The 13,855-nt window shown below is 45.4% G+C and overlaps 7 protein-coding genes across 8 annotated transcripts; 3 read left to right on the top strand and 4 right to left on the bottom strand.

Moving 5' to 3' along the window:
• Nucleotides 1–1,486: 1,486 nt before the first annotated feature.
• Nucleotides 1,487–2,066, bottom strand: LOC117894271 (putative U5 small nuclear ribonucleoprotein 200 kDa helicase). 2 transcript variants are annotated; one of them, XM_034801227.1, is made up of 2 exons: nucleotides 1,853–2,066; nucleotides 1,487–1,790 (listed from the first exon to the last, which is right to left on the bottom strand). In XM_034801227.1, exons 1-2 carry the CDS (start codon nucleotides 2,008–2,010, stop codon nucleotides 1,763–1,765), a joined length of 186 nt encoding a protein of 61 aa, XP_034657118.1. In that variant the 5' UTR covers nucleotides 2,011–2,066; the 3' UTR covers nucleotides 1,487–1,762. The 2 variants fall into 2 exon arrangements, with proteins under 2 accessions (XP_034657118.1, XP_034657117.1); XM_034801226.1 differs by having other exon boundaries at nucleotides 1,858–2,066.
• A 2,438-nt stretch (nucleotides 2,067–4,504) lies between these two features.
• LOC117894270 (cuticle protein 70, isoforms A and B-like) lies at nucleotides 4,505–4,968 on the bottom strand. The gene is made up of 2 exons (XM_034801225.1): nucleotides 4,957–4,968; nucleotides 4,505–4,899 (listed from the first exon to the last, which is right to left on the bottom strand). Exons 1-2 carry the CDS (start codon nucleotides 4,966–4,968, stop codon nucleotides 4,558–4,560), a joined length of 354 nt encoding a protein of 117 aa, XP_034657116.1. The 3' UTR covers nucleotides 4,505–4,557.
• Nucleotides 4,969–5,300: 332 nt separating this feature from the next.
• LOC117894267 (cuticle protein 38-like) lies at nucleotides 5,301–5,766 on the top strand. Its single transcript, XM_034801222.1, has 2 exons — nucleotides 5,301–5,335; nucleotides 5,395–5,766. Exons 1-2 carry the CDS (start codon nucleotides 5,324–5,326, stop codon nucleotides 5,755–5,757), a joined length of 375 nt encoding a protein of 124 aa, XP_034657113.1. The 5' UTR covers nucleotides 5,301–5,323; the 3' UTR covers nucleotides 5,758–5,766.
• A 1,319-nt stretch (nucleotides 5,767–7,085) lies between these two features.
• On the bottom strand, nucleotides 7,086–7,566 carry LOC117894268 (cuticle protein 38-like). Its single transcript, XM_034801223.1, has 2 exons — nucleotides 7,508–7,566; nucleotides 7,086–7,448 (listed from the first exon to the last, which is right to left on the bottom strand). Exons 1-2 carry the CDS (start codon nucleotides 7,517–7,519, stop codon nucleotides 7,086–7,088), a joined length of 375 nt encoding a protein of 124 aa, XP_034657114.1. The 5' UTR covers nucleotides 7,520–7,566.
• Nucleotides 7,567–7,775: 209 nt separating this feature from the next.
• Nucleotides 7,776–8,336, top strand: LOC117894269 (cuticle protein 38-like). Its single transcript, XM_034801224.1, has 2 exons — nucleotides 7,776–7,884; nucleotides 7,942–8,336. Exons 1-2 carry the CDS (start codon nucleotides 7,873–7,875, stop codon nucleotides 8,299–8,301), a joined length of 372 nt encoding a protein of 123 aa, XP_034657115.1. The 5' UTR covers nucleotides 7,776–7,872; the 3' UTR covers nucleotides 8,302–8,336.
• Nucleotides 8,337–9,008: 672 nt separating this feature from the next.
• On the bottom strand, nucleotides 9,009–9,733 carry LOC117894265. Its single transcript, XM_034801219.1, has 3 exons — nucleotides 9,661–9,733; nucleotides 9,416–9,601; nucleotides 9,009–9,345 (listed from the first exon to the last, which is right to left on the bottom strand). The coding sequence occupies exons 2-3, from the start codon at nucleotides 9,560–9,562 to the stop codon at nucleotides 9,016–9,018; spliced, it is 477 nt and encodes a 158-aa protein (XP_034657110.1). The 5' UTR covers nucleotides 9,563–9,601; nucleotides 9,661–9,733; the 3' UTR covers nucleotides 9,009–9,015.
• A 1,055-nt stretch (nucleotides 9,734–10,788) lies between these two features.
• Nucleotides 10,789–11,401, top strand: LOC117894266 (cyclin-dependent kinase inhibitor 1C). Its single transcript, XM_034801221.1, has 2 exons — nucleotides 10,789–10,816; nucleotides 10,873–11,401. The coding sequence occupies exons 1-2, from the start codon at nucleotides 10,805–10,807 to the stop codon at nucleotides 11,326–11,328; spliced, it is 468 nt and encodes a 155-aa protein (XP_034657112.1). The 5' UTR covers nucleotides 10,789–10,804; the 3' UTR covers nucleotides 11,329–11,401.
• The last annotated feature ends 2,454 nt before the right edge of the window (nucleotides 11,402–13,855 follow it).

Raw genomic sequence — 13,855 nt, 5'->3', positions numbered from 1 at the left:
ATTCTTCTGAAAATGCTTCGGTCAAATGTAAATTTTCAGACCGAGTACCAGGCCAACAGAAATCAGCAGACAGTCGCTGGTTTTTGTTTTTTCCACTGTGTCAAGAGCTGGATGCTATGAAACGGCAGTTAATTTTTTCAAAAACAAAGTAACTAAAAGTATGCTGAATTTCACCAATTTGTGCGTGCAATATCCTGGTTTGGTGAAATTCAGCATACTTTTAGTTACTTTGCTTTTTAAAAAATTAACTGCCGTTTCATAGCATTCAGCTCTTGACACAGTGGAAAAAAGAAAAACAAGCGACTGTCTGCGGATTTCTGTTGGCCTGGTACTCGGTCTGAAAATTTACATTTGACCGTTGCATTTTCAGAAGAATTTTACAACGTATAACTCAGTGGCGCCTCAACTCTGAGCGGTCAATTCTCGAACTACGTTATTTTAGTTTCAGAAGTAGCCGTCGTGATCGCGGGGCGCCACTGTGCAACAACGCTTTTTAGTTCCAAAAGAGGCCGCAGTGATCGCAGGGGCGCCACTGTGCAAACGAATGGTGGTTGTTGTACAACAAACACTCTTCTTCGTCAGGACATGTAAAATGTCAATAACAAAGAACTGTTGTTGTACAACAACAACAACATAAATCGACAACAACAACAGGAGAGCCTTTTATGTTGTTTTATCCTTTATTTGAAGGCCGATCAGGACATGCCACACCTCCTCGTAATTGGGACAATGTCCCGGATCGCTGGAAATCCTTCAGGATGCAAGGACATTAAGGATAATGCCATTTTACCGTTGCTTTCAGATATAATCTTTACAACGCTATAACTCGGCTGTGTCCTGTCGGATCAGGACATGCCACACCTCCTCGTAATCGGGACAATGTCCCGGATCGCTGGAAATCCTTCAGGATGCAAGGACATTAAGGATAATGCCATTTTACCGTTGCTTTCAGATATAATCTTTACAACGCTATAACTCGGCTGTGTCCTGTCGGATCAGGACATGCCACACCTCCTCGTAATCGGGACAATGTCCCGGATCGCTGGAAATCCTTCAGGATGCAAGGACATTAAGGATAATGCCATTTTACCGTTGCTTTCAGATATAATCTTTACAACGCTATAACTCGGCTGTGTCCTGTCGGATATGGACATGCCACACCTCCTCGTGATCGGGACAGTGTCCTGCATCGTTTGAATCCATCAAGGACCTTAAGGACTGCAGGATATGGCTGTTTCACGCCATTTTCAAATAGGGATCCGTTCTACCTGAAAGTATGCAACACTATCGGGTATCAAACCAGCCCCCAAAAGATACTTTAAAATGTTGATGGTATTATCGGGTAGCCTCGAAAGTATGCTACGCTTTTAATTGGTACAAAAACTTGGTTAATTTCACATTTTTACAAAAATTTTCCTTTTAGGAAGTATTTGCTTTGTATACTAATCTTAGCCTGCGTCCTAATCCGACTTAGTCTGACTGTCAGCTTGCAAATCGGCCACTTCGACTCCTGATCCTTGCAGTCCTTGCACTCCTGATCGCAGGCCACGTAGGAGTCGCTTATGTTGGACAATGTATAGCCATGTTTGCCGGGAACAGCGACACGCCAGCCTTCCTCGATCTTTCGCAGTACAAAAAGTTGGATTAACTGGAGACATTCACGCTTCAGCTGGATCCCCACATAGCTGAGTTCAATGGGCTCTATCGGCCATCTGTGTATAGGAAAGCGGCAATAGAAGCGTGCGATCCTCATCCTTCAGCTCTATGAACACAAAAACGGTTCCAATTTTCTGAAAAACACAAAATGAGAACAGTTAAAAAAAAAAGATCTGCTGGGAGAGCCAATACACACCTTACCGTCTCACTGCATCGCTTGACATCCACAACAAATTGCGACACATGTCGCTGATACGAATCCTTGCCTATGTCCTGGGTCGCTGTCTGCGAGCTGGCAATGCTGGCATTTTTGTGGATCTTGAGTACACCGGCAGACTTATTTTGCGACTTCATGATGTTCTTTTAAATCTTGCTAAGACAACTTTACAGCCAATAGGCGCTGATGTTCAGGGGATGTAGAACACGATTTTTCTACACATTGCTGGCAGCCTCTTCATTGGCCAACTGTGGAGGAATAAAACACACAAGATTGATCATTAAATACATTTAAAGATGCGTACCGCTGAAATACTCACAAATCAATGCTTGTCTGTATATCCTTATTTGGTACATAATCGTCCTTTGCCTCGCCAAATACATATATCTGTTTATATTGTCACTCTCCATTGTTCCATAGTATTAATATATTTTTAAAAATGCTTAAAAATAGTCAAATGCGTACAAAAAGTTTCACGCCATTTCGAATGTTGCCATCGCTCAGCTCTTCGCTCATCTTTCATCATTCGCCATCAAATGAGTTTCATAATTTAACTATTTCATTTTGCTAAAGTCTTCCAACTGACTGCCATGCCTCCTGTTGAGTTTTGTTCATTATCATTAATTGTATTGTTTATAATTTAACCTCTGTCAAACTTATACAAACTGTAAAAATTATGTTAAAATGTTGTGATTTTTGTATTTGGTAATCTTCTCTTTGTTTGTCCTGTTACTCATCGATCGGTAGATCGATCATCGATGCACATTTATCAATTAGACTGTAGTATACATTTTAGAATTTTTATTTACTCGACATCTTATAGCTTTCTATGGTCTGTAGTTTCAACTATCATTATTATTTTTATTCTCCATTCATCATTTAATTAAAGATTACATTTGTATACTTACTCGTAATTCAATTTGATTGGAAACTTAAAAAATGTTTTGATTATGTTTCGATTTGTTGCTACATGGATTAATGGGACTCGGGGTTTTCAAAACATGAATGAAATAACCTGTGAATGAGTGTGAGTGCCTGCCAGTACACTGAAAAACAAAACCATTGACAATCGCCACTTGTACGAACAGTGTACTTGTACGGCTGGAGGAATAAATAAATGTTCAGCAATTGGGGGATTTCATTATATTCCTGAATCGAATTAACATCCAAGCTGCATTCACAACCAATTAATTATTGCGTGCGTTCAGCATTAATTAAATAAGGAATGCTATCAATACAACGTTAATTTTTTTCGCAATTGATTCAATATTTGAGGGCCAATACTCTTAGTTTTGCCTTGTGGAGAGTGGAAAATAGACCAAAGCTAAAGCTTCAAAACGAACCAAAACCCTGCAGGGTGCATCCTCGTAGCGCACTGCTTGAACCGTACTGGTATTAGCGTTCAGGTATTAGCGGGGAACTGCTTCAGGTCTCTGCAGCGCACTGCTTGATCGCTTTCTTGGCGAAATTAAGCGGTGCAAGCACAATTCTGACCTCTTCTCCAACATAGGCTTGACTTTGCGTTTCGTCAACCCATTCCTCTTTCCCGAATAATTAAATTAAGCGACAGACAATAAAATAATCTTATCCGACTGTGCATCGACCCGGGTGTTGTGCTCAGTGGTGGCATCTGCATCAGGTTCCGTGTTGCAAGCAAGTCAAACATTAAGCGAAGTGTAGCCTGGCCATTATTCAGCCATTTTGCGTCTTGTCGACAAACAAAATTAACAGCCAGCAGAAAACATCTACAAACAGACAAGAGACACAACACACAAGCAGAGAGGAACGAGGAGCATAAGCCACTCATAAAGTTTCGTAACTAGGCTGGCTCCGAATCTGAATCTGAACCTGAATCTGGTTGCTATACTGCCGGAGGAACTTCATTTGCCTTTCTTGTCGGCTTTTTTGCTTCTGCCCCAACATGCGCGCCATTTTTTAATGCACAATTCGTGTAGTGCTGGGAGATTTTCCCTGTACGACTGCCAGCTTCTACTTTCCCACTTTCCATGGACTCCCCGTCGTGTGCCGCGTTTTTGCTTGTTTTGGTCATTAACAGCAATTACAAAATGGCAAACAAAAACCTGCTAACAAAAAAAATAGGGCGTGGACGCTGGGCAAGGGCAAACTTTTAATTATTTAGACGAGCAAACGCAAAAGTCGCTTTGTCACTTTTTATTATGTATTTTTTTTTCTTGTTGCAGATGTAGTTATTTCTCAGAGGTAAACTTAATTATGCAGCGAATTCTGTCTCCTTATTTGCAATTTTCGGCTTTTGTAATTACAAGTCCTGCAACGACTTGCGACTTATCAAATTAAAGGAGATCCAAACGCGAGCGCAGCCTGCTCCAGCGCCTACGGTGGCATGTGTGCCTGTCGCAGGCGATAACATATGCCAGGGATTGTTTCGGCTTCCCCTCTGGCTCTTGGCAGCTGCTGGCAAGCCGCTCACCCTTTATCTGTGCGCGTAAAGCCAAAATGGCCATTTAAATTGTTCATCTATGCATGAAATTCGTCCTGAAAGCGATTCAGATGAGCGGAAACTAACAAATAACCAGAGCGGCATCGCGTTCTCGTGTGTGCGTGTGATGCGCCGGGAGGCGGAAAGAAGGAAAAAAACTCGGAGTTTTGGCAGTTCAGGCGGTAATCGGTCACCGAGAGTTTTATTCAAGACGACATAGGCAGATTTATAGGAACAAAGGCGAGGAGTAGGCCAGCTGAGGGTAAGCAGCGTTGTAAGCCAACGGAGCAGCCAAAGGAGCAGCGGCATACTTGGCAATCACTGGAGCGGCCAGAGGGGCGGCGGCATACTGGGCGATCACTGGAGCGGCCAGGGGAGCAGCAACTGGAGCGATCACGGGAGCAGCAGCGATTCCATTGTAGTTCCTGGCAAACACCTGGCTACTGGTTGCAGTAACAACTGGAGCAGGTGCAGCTACAAAGGCAGCGGGCGCAGTGTAGGCCAATGGAGCACTCAGGAAACCGGGCTTGGCAGAGGCGCAGGCCAGGATGGCGAGGAAAACAGCAGCCTGCAAATGGCAATGCATTAGGACACAGATTCACAATCTGAAGAAGTTCATACTTACGAATTTGAACATTTGTTGGGTTGTTGTGATTAGCTCGGATACTTGAACTTGTCTGATGTCGCTTAACAATATCCAGGGCGGTATTTATACCGTGAACACAAGACTCGTCTGCACTTAAACTGCGTCTTTGACCTCGCAGTTAGTGGCAGATCCGACACGCTGTACATTCAAGAGAAGGAAACACCGCAAAGTGCAAGTGAAGCGGGCCAGCTGTGGCATTTAAATGAACCACATAAACGTGTTCGAACTCGTACTCCCACTTGTTGTGGACATAAGTCGAAGCTGCAGACAGACTTTGGGTATAAATAAGCAGAGCTAACGGCAGGGGATATCAAACGCAATCATCCCTCGAAGAAGCAACATCAACATGTTCAAATACGTAAGTTCTTCCTGGAAGAATGCGGCATAAAGCAATATTGACCAACGTCTTTCTTACAGGCTGCTGTCATCCTCGCCATCCTGGCCTGCGCCTCCGCCAAACCCGGTTTCCTGAGTGCGCCTCTGGCCTACAGCGCCCTTCCTGCTGCTGTCGTTGCTGCTCCTGCTCCAGTTGTCACCGCCACCAGTAGCCAGGTGTTTGCCAGGAACTACAATGGAATCGCAACAGCTCCAGTAATCGCTCCAGTTGCTGCTCCTCTGGCCGCTCCAGTGATCGCCAAGTATGCCGCTGCTCCTCTGGCCGCTCCTTTGGCCTACCACGCTGCTCCTCTTGCCTACACCTCGCCTCTGGCCAGTCATCTGGCTTACTCAGCTCCTCTAGCCTATAACGCATATCCTGCCCACGCACCAGTTCTGTTGTAAGAATCTAGAATGAACCAAAAAACTCTCTTAAATCCATAATTACCAGCGTCTCACCTGGCGGGTATATTGTTAAGTGAATCATCAGTTGTCTAGGGTGAATCCCATACACGAAGGCAGCTACTGTCCACGCGCACTCCGTTTCTCCCGAGTGCATGCAGCTCACGTAGCCAGCGGACGAGTTATTTAGTCAGTGGTGGCCGCTGCTGAATGCGTGACGTTAAAGAGTGACCAAAGAGTTGCTTTTGTCAGGTTTTCTTTGCACGAACCTTTAATTAGGCCAAGGTCGCGGGGCCCCAAACGATTTGTAAAGTGCAATGGCCTCTGACAGCGATCTACATACAATAAAATTCGCTGTGGACAGTGACAAAAACACTGCACGCCTCTCACAAACGTTCGCTCTCTTGGAGTAGGAGAGGGAGAATACGAAAGTGAAAGTGCAATGAGAGAGCTATCACTAAGTGCTTTATTTATTGCGTAGGAGTAGTAGTTTTTGAGCATTCCTTGCTGTTCATTTTCTGATTTTAGTTGCGCTGTTTCCTCTCCCCTCTCCCACCACATGCGAACACACGTGCGCAGCACTTCTTCTCATCATTTACCGTTGCAAGTCATCACTCATCAAACGCGCTCTCATGAGGTAAGAGAGGATGAACACTAAAGTCAAAATCAAATGAGAGAGCAATTGGTAAGCGCATCAGAGAGAGACCATGGAATGTTCTAGAAGTTAAGCTTCCCATTTATCGGACGGCACAAGCGCGTGGTCATGATGCAATTAAATAGTTGCTTCATGCGCGTGGTTTTACGTCAGCTCCGGGTTTCGGTTCGCGAAAATCTGGAAAAGGGTGAGAATCCAGCGGGTAAATTGTCGCGCAGTGGTGCAGTGCAGTGTTGTGGGGCACTAATTAAAAGAAAAATCTCATAAAATGTTTTTGGTCCAGAGTGGCAGACAGACGCCGGTCAGTCAGCGAAAAAAATGATGCTCGCTGCCTTCTGGCCATCAAAGCATTCAATGAATCTCATAAAACTAAATTTTAAAACCTATAATATAAATTATCTTATCCTATTTCCTAGGTAACAGGTCACCTTTCGACCTTGACATTATTGCAAGCTGTGTACAAAAACTGACCAAATTACGGACAATACAATATTACATAAGTACAATGGACACCAGGGGCTGTCAGTGCTGACAATAATATTTCTGTCAACTACGGACTTGCATTAGAAAGTCTTTAAGCTTGAGAGCTGCTTCTAATTAGCAGATTCCGGTGTCCCTCCCAAATCACAGCAAAGTCGAAGTTTCTTAAATTCGGATTTTATTTATTGAAAGGTTCTTACAACAGAACTGGTGCGTGGGCAGGATATGTGTTATAGGCTAGAGGAGCTGAGTAAGCCAGAGGACTGGCCAGAGGCGAGGTGTAGGCAAGAGGAGCAGCGTGGTAGGCCAAAGGAGCGGCCAGAGGAGCAGCGGCATACTTGGCGATCACTGGAGCGGCCAGAGGAGCAGCAACTGGAGCGATTACTGGAGCTGTTGCGATTCCATTGTAGTTCCTGGCAAACACCTGGCTACTGGTGGCGGTGACAACTGGAGCAGGAGCAGCAACGACAGCAGCAGGAAGGGCGCTGTAGGCCAGAGGCGCACTCAGGAAACCGGGTTTGGCGGAGGCGCAGGCCAGGATGGCGAGGATGACAGCAGCCTGTAAGAAAGACGTTGGTCAATATTGCTTTATGCCGCATTCTTCCAGGAAGAACTTACGTATTTGAACATGTTGATGTTGCTTCTTCGAGGGATGATTGCGTTTGATATCCCCTGCCGTTAGCTCTGCTTATTTATACCCAAAGTCTGTCTGCAGCTTCGACTTATGTCCACAAGTGGGAGTACGAGTTCGAACACGTTTATGTGGTTCATTTAAATGCCACAGCTGGCCCGCTTCACTTGCACTTTGCGGTGTTTCCTTCTCTTGAATGTACAGCGTGTCGGAACTGCCACTAACTGCGAGGTCAAAGACGCAGTTTAAGTGCAGACGAGTCTTGTGTTCACGGTATAAATACCGCCCTGGATATTGTTAAGCGACATCAGACAAGTTCAAGTATCCGAGCTAATCACAACAACCCAACAAGATGTTCAAATTCGTAAGTATGAACTTCTGCAGATTGTGAATCTATATCCTAATGCATTGCCACTTGCAGGCTGCTGTTTTCCTCGCCATCCTGGCCTGCGCCTCTGCCAAGCCCGGTTTCCTGAGTGCTCCATTGGCCTACACTGCGCCCGCTGCCTTTGTAGCCGCACCTGCTCCAGTTGTCACTGCAACCAGTAGCCAGGTGTTTGCCAGGAACTACAATGGAATCGCTGCTGCTCCCGTGATCGCTCCAGTTGCTGCTCCTCTGGCTGCTCCTGTGATCGCCAAGTATGCCGCTGCTCCTCTGGCCACTCCTTTGGCCTACCACGCTGCTCCTCTTGCCTACACCTCGCCTCTGGCCAGTCCTCTGGCTTACTCAGCTCCTCTAGCCTATAACACATTTCCTGCCCACGCACCAGTTCTGTTGTAAGAACCTTCCAATAAACAAAATCCGAATTTAAGAAACTTCGACTTTGCTGTATTTTGGGAGGGACGTCGGACTCTGCTAATTGAATTTAACGGTAGCATTAAAACAAAGGCCCGCCAAACAGCTCTCCAGCTCGAAGACTTTCTAATGCAAGTCACGTAAATGAAATAAAAATTATTGTCAGCATAGACAGCAGCTGGTGTCCATTGTTCGTTCCATTCAATTGTCCGAAATTGATTTGTTTTTCAGGTGCAATTTTATTTGTTCAGCTATTGGTAAGCTGCTGCAATTATGCCACGGTCGAAGGATACCCTCTGACCTTCATATTTATTATTGTTTGTATAAAAGGAATTGGATTTTCTGGGTCCAACACGTTGCATAGTTTGTTCGCCGTCTGACCGTGAACTTGTCTAACCCCCCAAATGTGACAATCAACTGGCAGGCAGTTTCAATGGATACAATAGTCTAGACATTTTGATGCAGACGAGCTAAGAGATTGATAGGATGGGTACAACACATTTATTGTTTGAATGCCTCTTTCATATTTTCCTGGGAACACTTACTGGGTCCAACGATGCTCTGGTTCAACCACTGTCCGAATAAATTGGGAAAGGCCATCGATTGCATTTCTCGGTTTAAGAACTCGAATTATTTGTTTTGCTTAGAAAGTTTAATTATATTTCAATATTATAACTAAATGATCACAGAGTAACAGCCTTAAAAATAGATTGGTTGAGGTGCAGTGGCGTAGCCCAAGGGCGTTGTGTAGTGCAATGGAGCAGCATCAGCATATTTGGCAATCAGAGGAGCCGCAAAGGGCGATATGATGCGAGTGGCAACTGGTGCCACGGCCTTGACAACCGGAACGGGAGCTGCAACCGGCACAGAGGCAATTACGGGCGCCGCAGCAATGCCATTGAAGTTTCTGGCTATCAACTGGCTGCTGGTTGCGGTCACCACTGGAGCAGGTGCAGCTAACAGTTGGGCGGACAAAAGATGACCTGGCTTGCCGGCAACGCAGGCGATGAGAGCGCAAATGACAATAACCTAGGAAGACAGAATAAGTAGATTTGACGTTCAGGTGACTACTCGTAGAAAAGTGCTCTCCTTCACTTACGTATTTGAACATCTTGGTTTGGTTCGGTATGAGTTTGTGGCTTCGTGAGGAGGGAAAATTTGTTTGATGCCCGGCCGTCGTACTCGATTTATTTTTATAGCGAATCGACAAAGCGAACGTGACGGAGGGAGCCCAGGAAATTAGCATTCAGAGCGTACGACTCCACGGTTAGCTGTAATAAGTGCGCTGTTTCAGTTGCGTAGCTATATCTACGCGCTTACAAAGTGCAAAAAATATTGATTTACAGGTGCTTTGCATAGAATTTTCGGTTGCATGTGATGCAAAGTCAGGGCTTAAGGAAATGTTCTTGAAAATAGGGTTTTATTGGCCTAGAGATGTCTGATGTCAAATAAGAAAAATATGAAAGTGTTTATCATGTTAGCAGTCATTTGGCAGCTCAAAGTCCACTTACTGCTGTTTCCCGAATAAGCAATTTCAGCTTTACCCCTTCTTCACTTTCAGTGCAAATGAAGCCATTTAATCTAACGTTCTCTAAACAAACCCCCAAAGGGTCACTCCACTCTCAGGTGAAATACCTAAAAACCGCATCCAACCTTGACCCAAAATTGTGCAAATAAATAATATTGTAATGTCACCACTAGCCAACCCCCAACTTGGGTGTCGTGCTCCGTCCTGGAGTCATTCATGTGTGTGTGTGTGTGTACTTTCTGCTGACCAACGTTTGTGGCCAGGGACGTGCTCAAAATGCTTAATTGGCCAAGTTCCATGGGACTGCCAACAGGTATCTCCCTCTCTCTTCCGCTCTTTGTCTTTGCCCAATCTGTAAGCGCCTCGGGCCAAAGACAAAGGGTCCATGGGTGAAATATTTTCACTTGAATTATTGTTATCACTATTTTGTTACATACCAGAGCTGGCAGCAAATAAGTATCCAGTGGATAGAAGACTGACCCAAAGGAAAGAGTTACAAATGCTGGACAAAAGTGCTAATAAATAGTTAAAAGTGGCAGCATTTTTCCATTCCGATTAACCTACTTTAATCTTTATATGGATGTCATCAACCAAATGCGGTAAATTCCCCCTTAAATCGGCAGTGCACTCCCTGCTCTTCCAATACAAATTTCTGTATAATTAGCCACTGTGGTTGACTGCAGCTGTCCAAGTACGTTATTTGGCTGCCCTTCGGGTTTTATGTTGTCCCTCAAAGACCTAATCCAAGCAACGAACCACCAACTAATATTTGCCGACACTTATAATGGGCCAATGGTCACGTCGCTGCCAGAATTTCAAGTAGCCCAGCGGTTCGCCCACGCTTTGGTATAAATATGCCAGGGGCTGCCATCACTTGTCATCAGTCAGCGCTTCGCTCTCCAACCGACAAAACCAAACCAAACCCAAGCAAACCAAAAACAAATCAAAATACCCTCCAAAATGTTCAAATACGTAAGTAGTCTTGACGCATTTTGTATGCTTTTGATGACTAACTAATGGAATTCCAGGCCGTTGTAATCTGTGCTCTGATTGCCTGTGTGGCCGCCAAGCCGGGACTTCTCCATGCTCCACTGGCCGCTCCTCTGTTTGCTGCTCCTGCGCCCGTTGTTACAGCAGCCAGCAGTCAGGTGGTGGCCAGGACCTTCAATGGCATTGCGACGGCTCCAGTGATTGCCCAAGTGCCCGTGGCTCCTGCACCAGTGCCAGTTCCCGTGGTCAGGACTGTGGCAGCTCCGTTTGCTGCACCTCTGGCTGCTCCTTTGCCGGCACCCATCGTCCGAGCAGCCCCCTTTGCTGCTCAATATGCCGCTCCCTTCGGAACTCCCTTCGCCGCGCCCTTTGCAGCACCCTACACGGCTCCCTTTGCCCACCCCTATGGAGCACCTGTCATTGCCAAATACTCGGCACCCCTGGCCTATGCCCCAGCACCGCTGAACTATGCTGCTGCGCCCGCTCTGTGGTAGAATTAACCAACCATCGTGTGCCCCATCGTGTGTGTTCAATGACTGATAGCCCGTAATAAAATCGTTTCAATTGGTGAACAAAAAATTGCTTCCATTGTTTGTCCAGGCCACAAGATTGCTCTGGTTTTCCGTGAGAGAAAGTGTATCCTGAAAGGAAACTACATCCCGCTGTGGCTTAAGAATAAGCAAAAGTACCAACAAACCGAAAGTCCACTCAATTCTTCTTTGCAGGAGCATCCAGATGGTGGTTTAATTATCGCATGTCTGATTGCTGTGATTTCTCTTTGGAAGTCAAGGAAGAGCATTCAATTGGGAGCTTCTGCCACTTTTAGTTTTCATCATTCTTTGCTTCTTTTTTCTCTAAAGTTCCTTCCAGAGGGACTAGGAACCATGGTGAGTCAATCGTTTGTGTCGCGTCGTCGGCTCTTATTCGGGTCATTTGTGTTCCATTGTCCACAGTGGCCCGGTCTCACCCTCCCTGTCTACGTTTCTTAGAACGAATTATGCCACATGAGGCAGTGTGGGTGTGATGGTGGTGGTGGGTCACCAGGTTATGTGAGAGGACTCCGGCTCCTGCAAGAAAATCGTTTTTCATTCCCTTTTCATCGGCAGTGGCCATTCATTTGGCTTTGGCAAACAATGAAGGAGGCGAAGCGCACTGAATGACCAATAAATGTTCAAATAATTTCTAGGTTCCCTTTCAAAAGAATTTAAACTTGAAGTTTTCTGCAACAACAAGGACAGGAGAAAAGGAAATTGGGAAAAGTAATGCAAAGTAGAAAGCGAAAACTTACACAGCCAGAGAGATAAGAGAAAAACATACACGCAATTTCTCTCTTCTCTCTAGGCAGGGAGGAGGCTGTGAGTTTTCCATGTCGACGTTGGTTGATTTTCAACAGCAGCGCAAACGCAGCAAAGTTTATCCTCAATTAAACTTTTTGTTGTTGCGGAAAATTGCGCTTGAAGTTGGCTCCACATCTGTCTATGTGTGCGGATGCTAACATGTGCTTATGTGTGGGTTTGTGTGTCTGTGTAGGCCCACTACGTCCCATTCTGAACCTACGAACTACGAGGCAGCTCTACCGCAATCCTCTTCCCATCTTATCACGCTCCCGCACCCATTTCCATTTCCATCCTCATCTTCATTTGTTGGCTTAACTTTTAACTCCACTTGCCTTAATTTTCGGGCCAAGTTTATTGTTGTTGCTCATCTGCTCGGCACAATTTTTCGGTAATTTCCGCCCTTGTCTATAGAAAAAGTACCTCCACAAGCACTTAAGCACTTCCCCATTACTCTCCTTTCATTGTGGATGGACTGGGGTATGGCTTTGGCCTAACCCAACCGTCTCTCAACCTTAGAATTTCATTAGCCTTCGCTTCGTATGCGTTTTAATTTGTTGCATCATTGCCTTGTCGAGTTTTTCTTTTAATTGATCCAATATCAAGTTCTGGGACTTCTTCAAGCCGTACTTCTTCATTATCGGGCCTAAAAGTTTTTAATGCATATTTTCAAGTAATTACCAAGACTTTTTCATTAGGTTCTGCAGCAGGTTTTTGGCGGTTTTTTTGTGGCTGCGGCTGCGGTGCATTGGAGTTCATTAGAAGATGGGAGATTAATCAATGTATATATAAACGGGATAGGGCTATTATGAAGAATCTGTTACATCATATAATGCTTAAAGTTTCTGGTTTGTTCCCATTTTCAACTTCAAAGAATTTCCTCATTCAATCGATCCTTCTCTAATATAACTCATTGCTCATTTCGATATCTGCTAAATATCCAGGACACACACACGCGCTGGACTAAATTCTTAAAGGACTTTACCATCGACTCGTATGCTCGTTTCATGGTAACCAAAAAACAGAACCGAGCAGACAAAGCAAGCGAGACGCTTGTCGAACCCGTTCGTTCATTCTCGGTTGCGGTTGCTTAGGCCCCCCTTTGGATGTGGAGCATAGGGGGCAGGGACGGACATGGCCAAATAACGGCACTCAGTCACTCAATGCGGTTGCTTAGCCTTTCAGCTACAGACCGCAAAAATCCTGCAGCCTTTGCTGGCTTTTGATATGACGAGAAGAGGAACCAGAACGGGCTGCCAGAAAGGAGGACCAGCACGGGGACGGGGACCGGTAGAATGAGAGCGACGCGCATTGCACGGCGTTTGGTATACGGAGTACGTGATTTGTTTGCCAGAGCAATTTACATGCCCCGGCAATGGATGGATGAGAGATGCGCCACCACAGCGATGGGAGATGGAGATGGGAGATGCCAGTGGAGATGTAGATGTAGATGTCGAATGTTGGGATTCTTCTGCGTGTGCTCGTGGTTGTGGGTTGCTGGGTTGCTGGGTGTGGCTGATGCCACTTTGACATTTGGCACCCTCAGCCCAAAAAATCTAAAACGAAGTCGCGTTCTCGCGTGAAATTTTCAATTTCCGTAAGCCAGGTGGCGTTTGCTCTGCGTTCGAAACTTTAATCTCGTAATGCAAAGCGATGCGTGGTTAAGCGTCTAAATAATGAGCGGCTG

This window comes from Drosophila subobscura, chromosome J, assembly GCF_008121235.1.
Source record: "Drosophila subobscura isolate 14011-0131.10 chromosome J, UCBerk_Dsub_1.0, whole genome shotgun sequence".
In the NCBI taxonomy this organism is placed as follows: domain Eukaryota; kingdom Metazoa; phylum Arthropoda; class Insecta; order Diptera; family Drosophilidae; genus Drosophila; species Drosophila subobscura.
This window is presented reverse-complemented; position numbering and strand designations above follow the sequence as displayed.

Coding starts and splice junctions, on each gene's coding strand:
- LOC117894271 (XM_034801226.1), bottom strand. CDS start 2,010: ATGAAGTCGCAAAATAAGTCTGCCGGTGTACTCAAGATCCACAAAAAT. Junction 1,791..1,857: donor TCAAGCGATGCAGTGAGACG/GTAAGGTGTGTA, acceptor TGTGTTTTTCAG/AAAATTGGAACCGTTTTTGT.
- LOC117894265 (XM_034801219.1), bottom strand. CDS start 9,562: ATGCTAATTTCCTGGGCTCCCTCCGTCACGTTCGCTTTGTCGATTCGC. Junction 9,346..9,415: donor AAACCAAGATGTTCAAATAC/GTAAGTGAAGGA, acceptor CTGTCTTCCTAG/GTTATTGTCATTTGCGCTCT.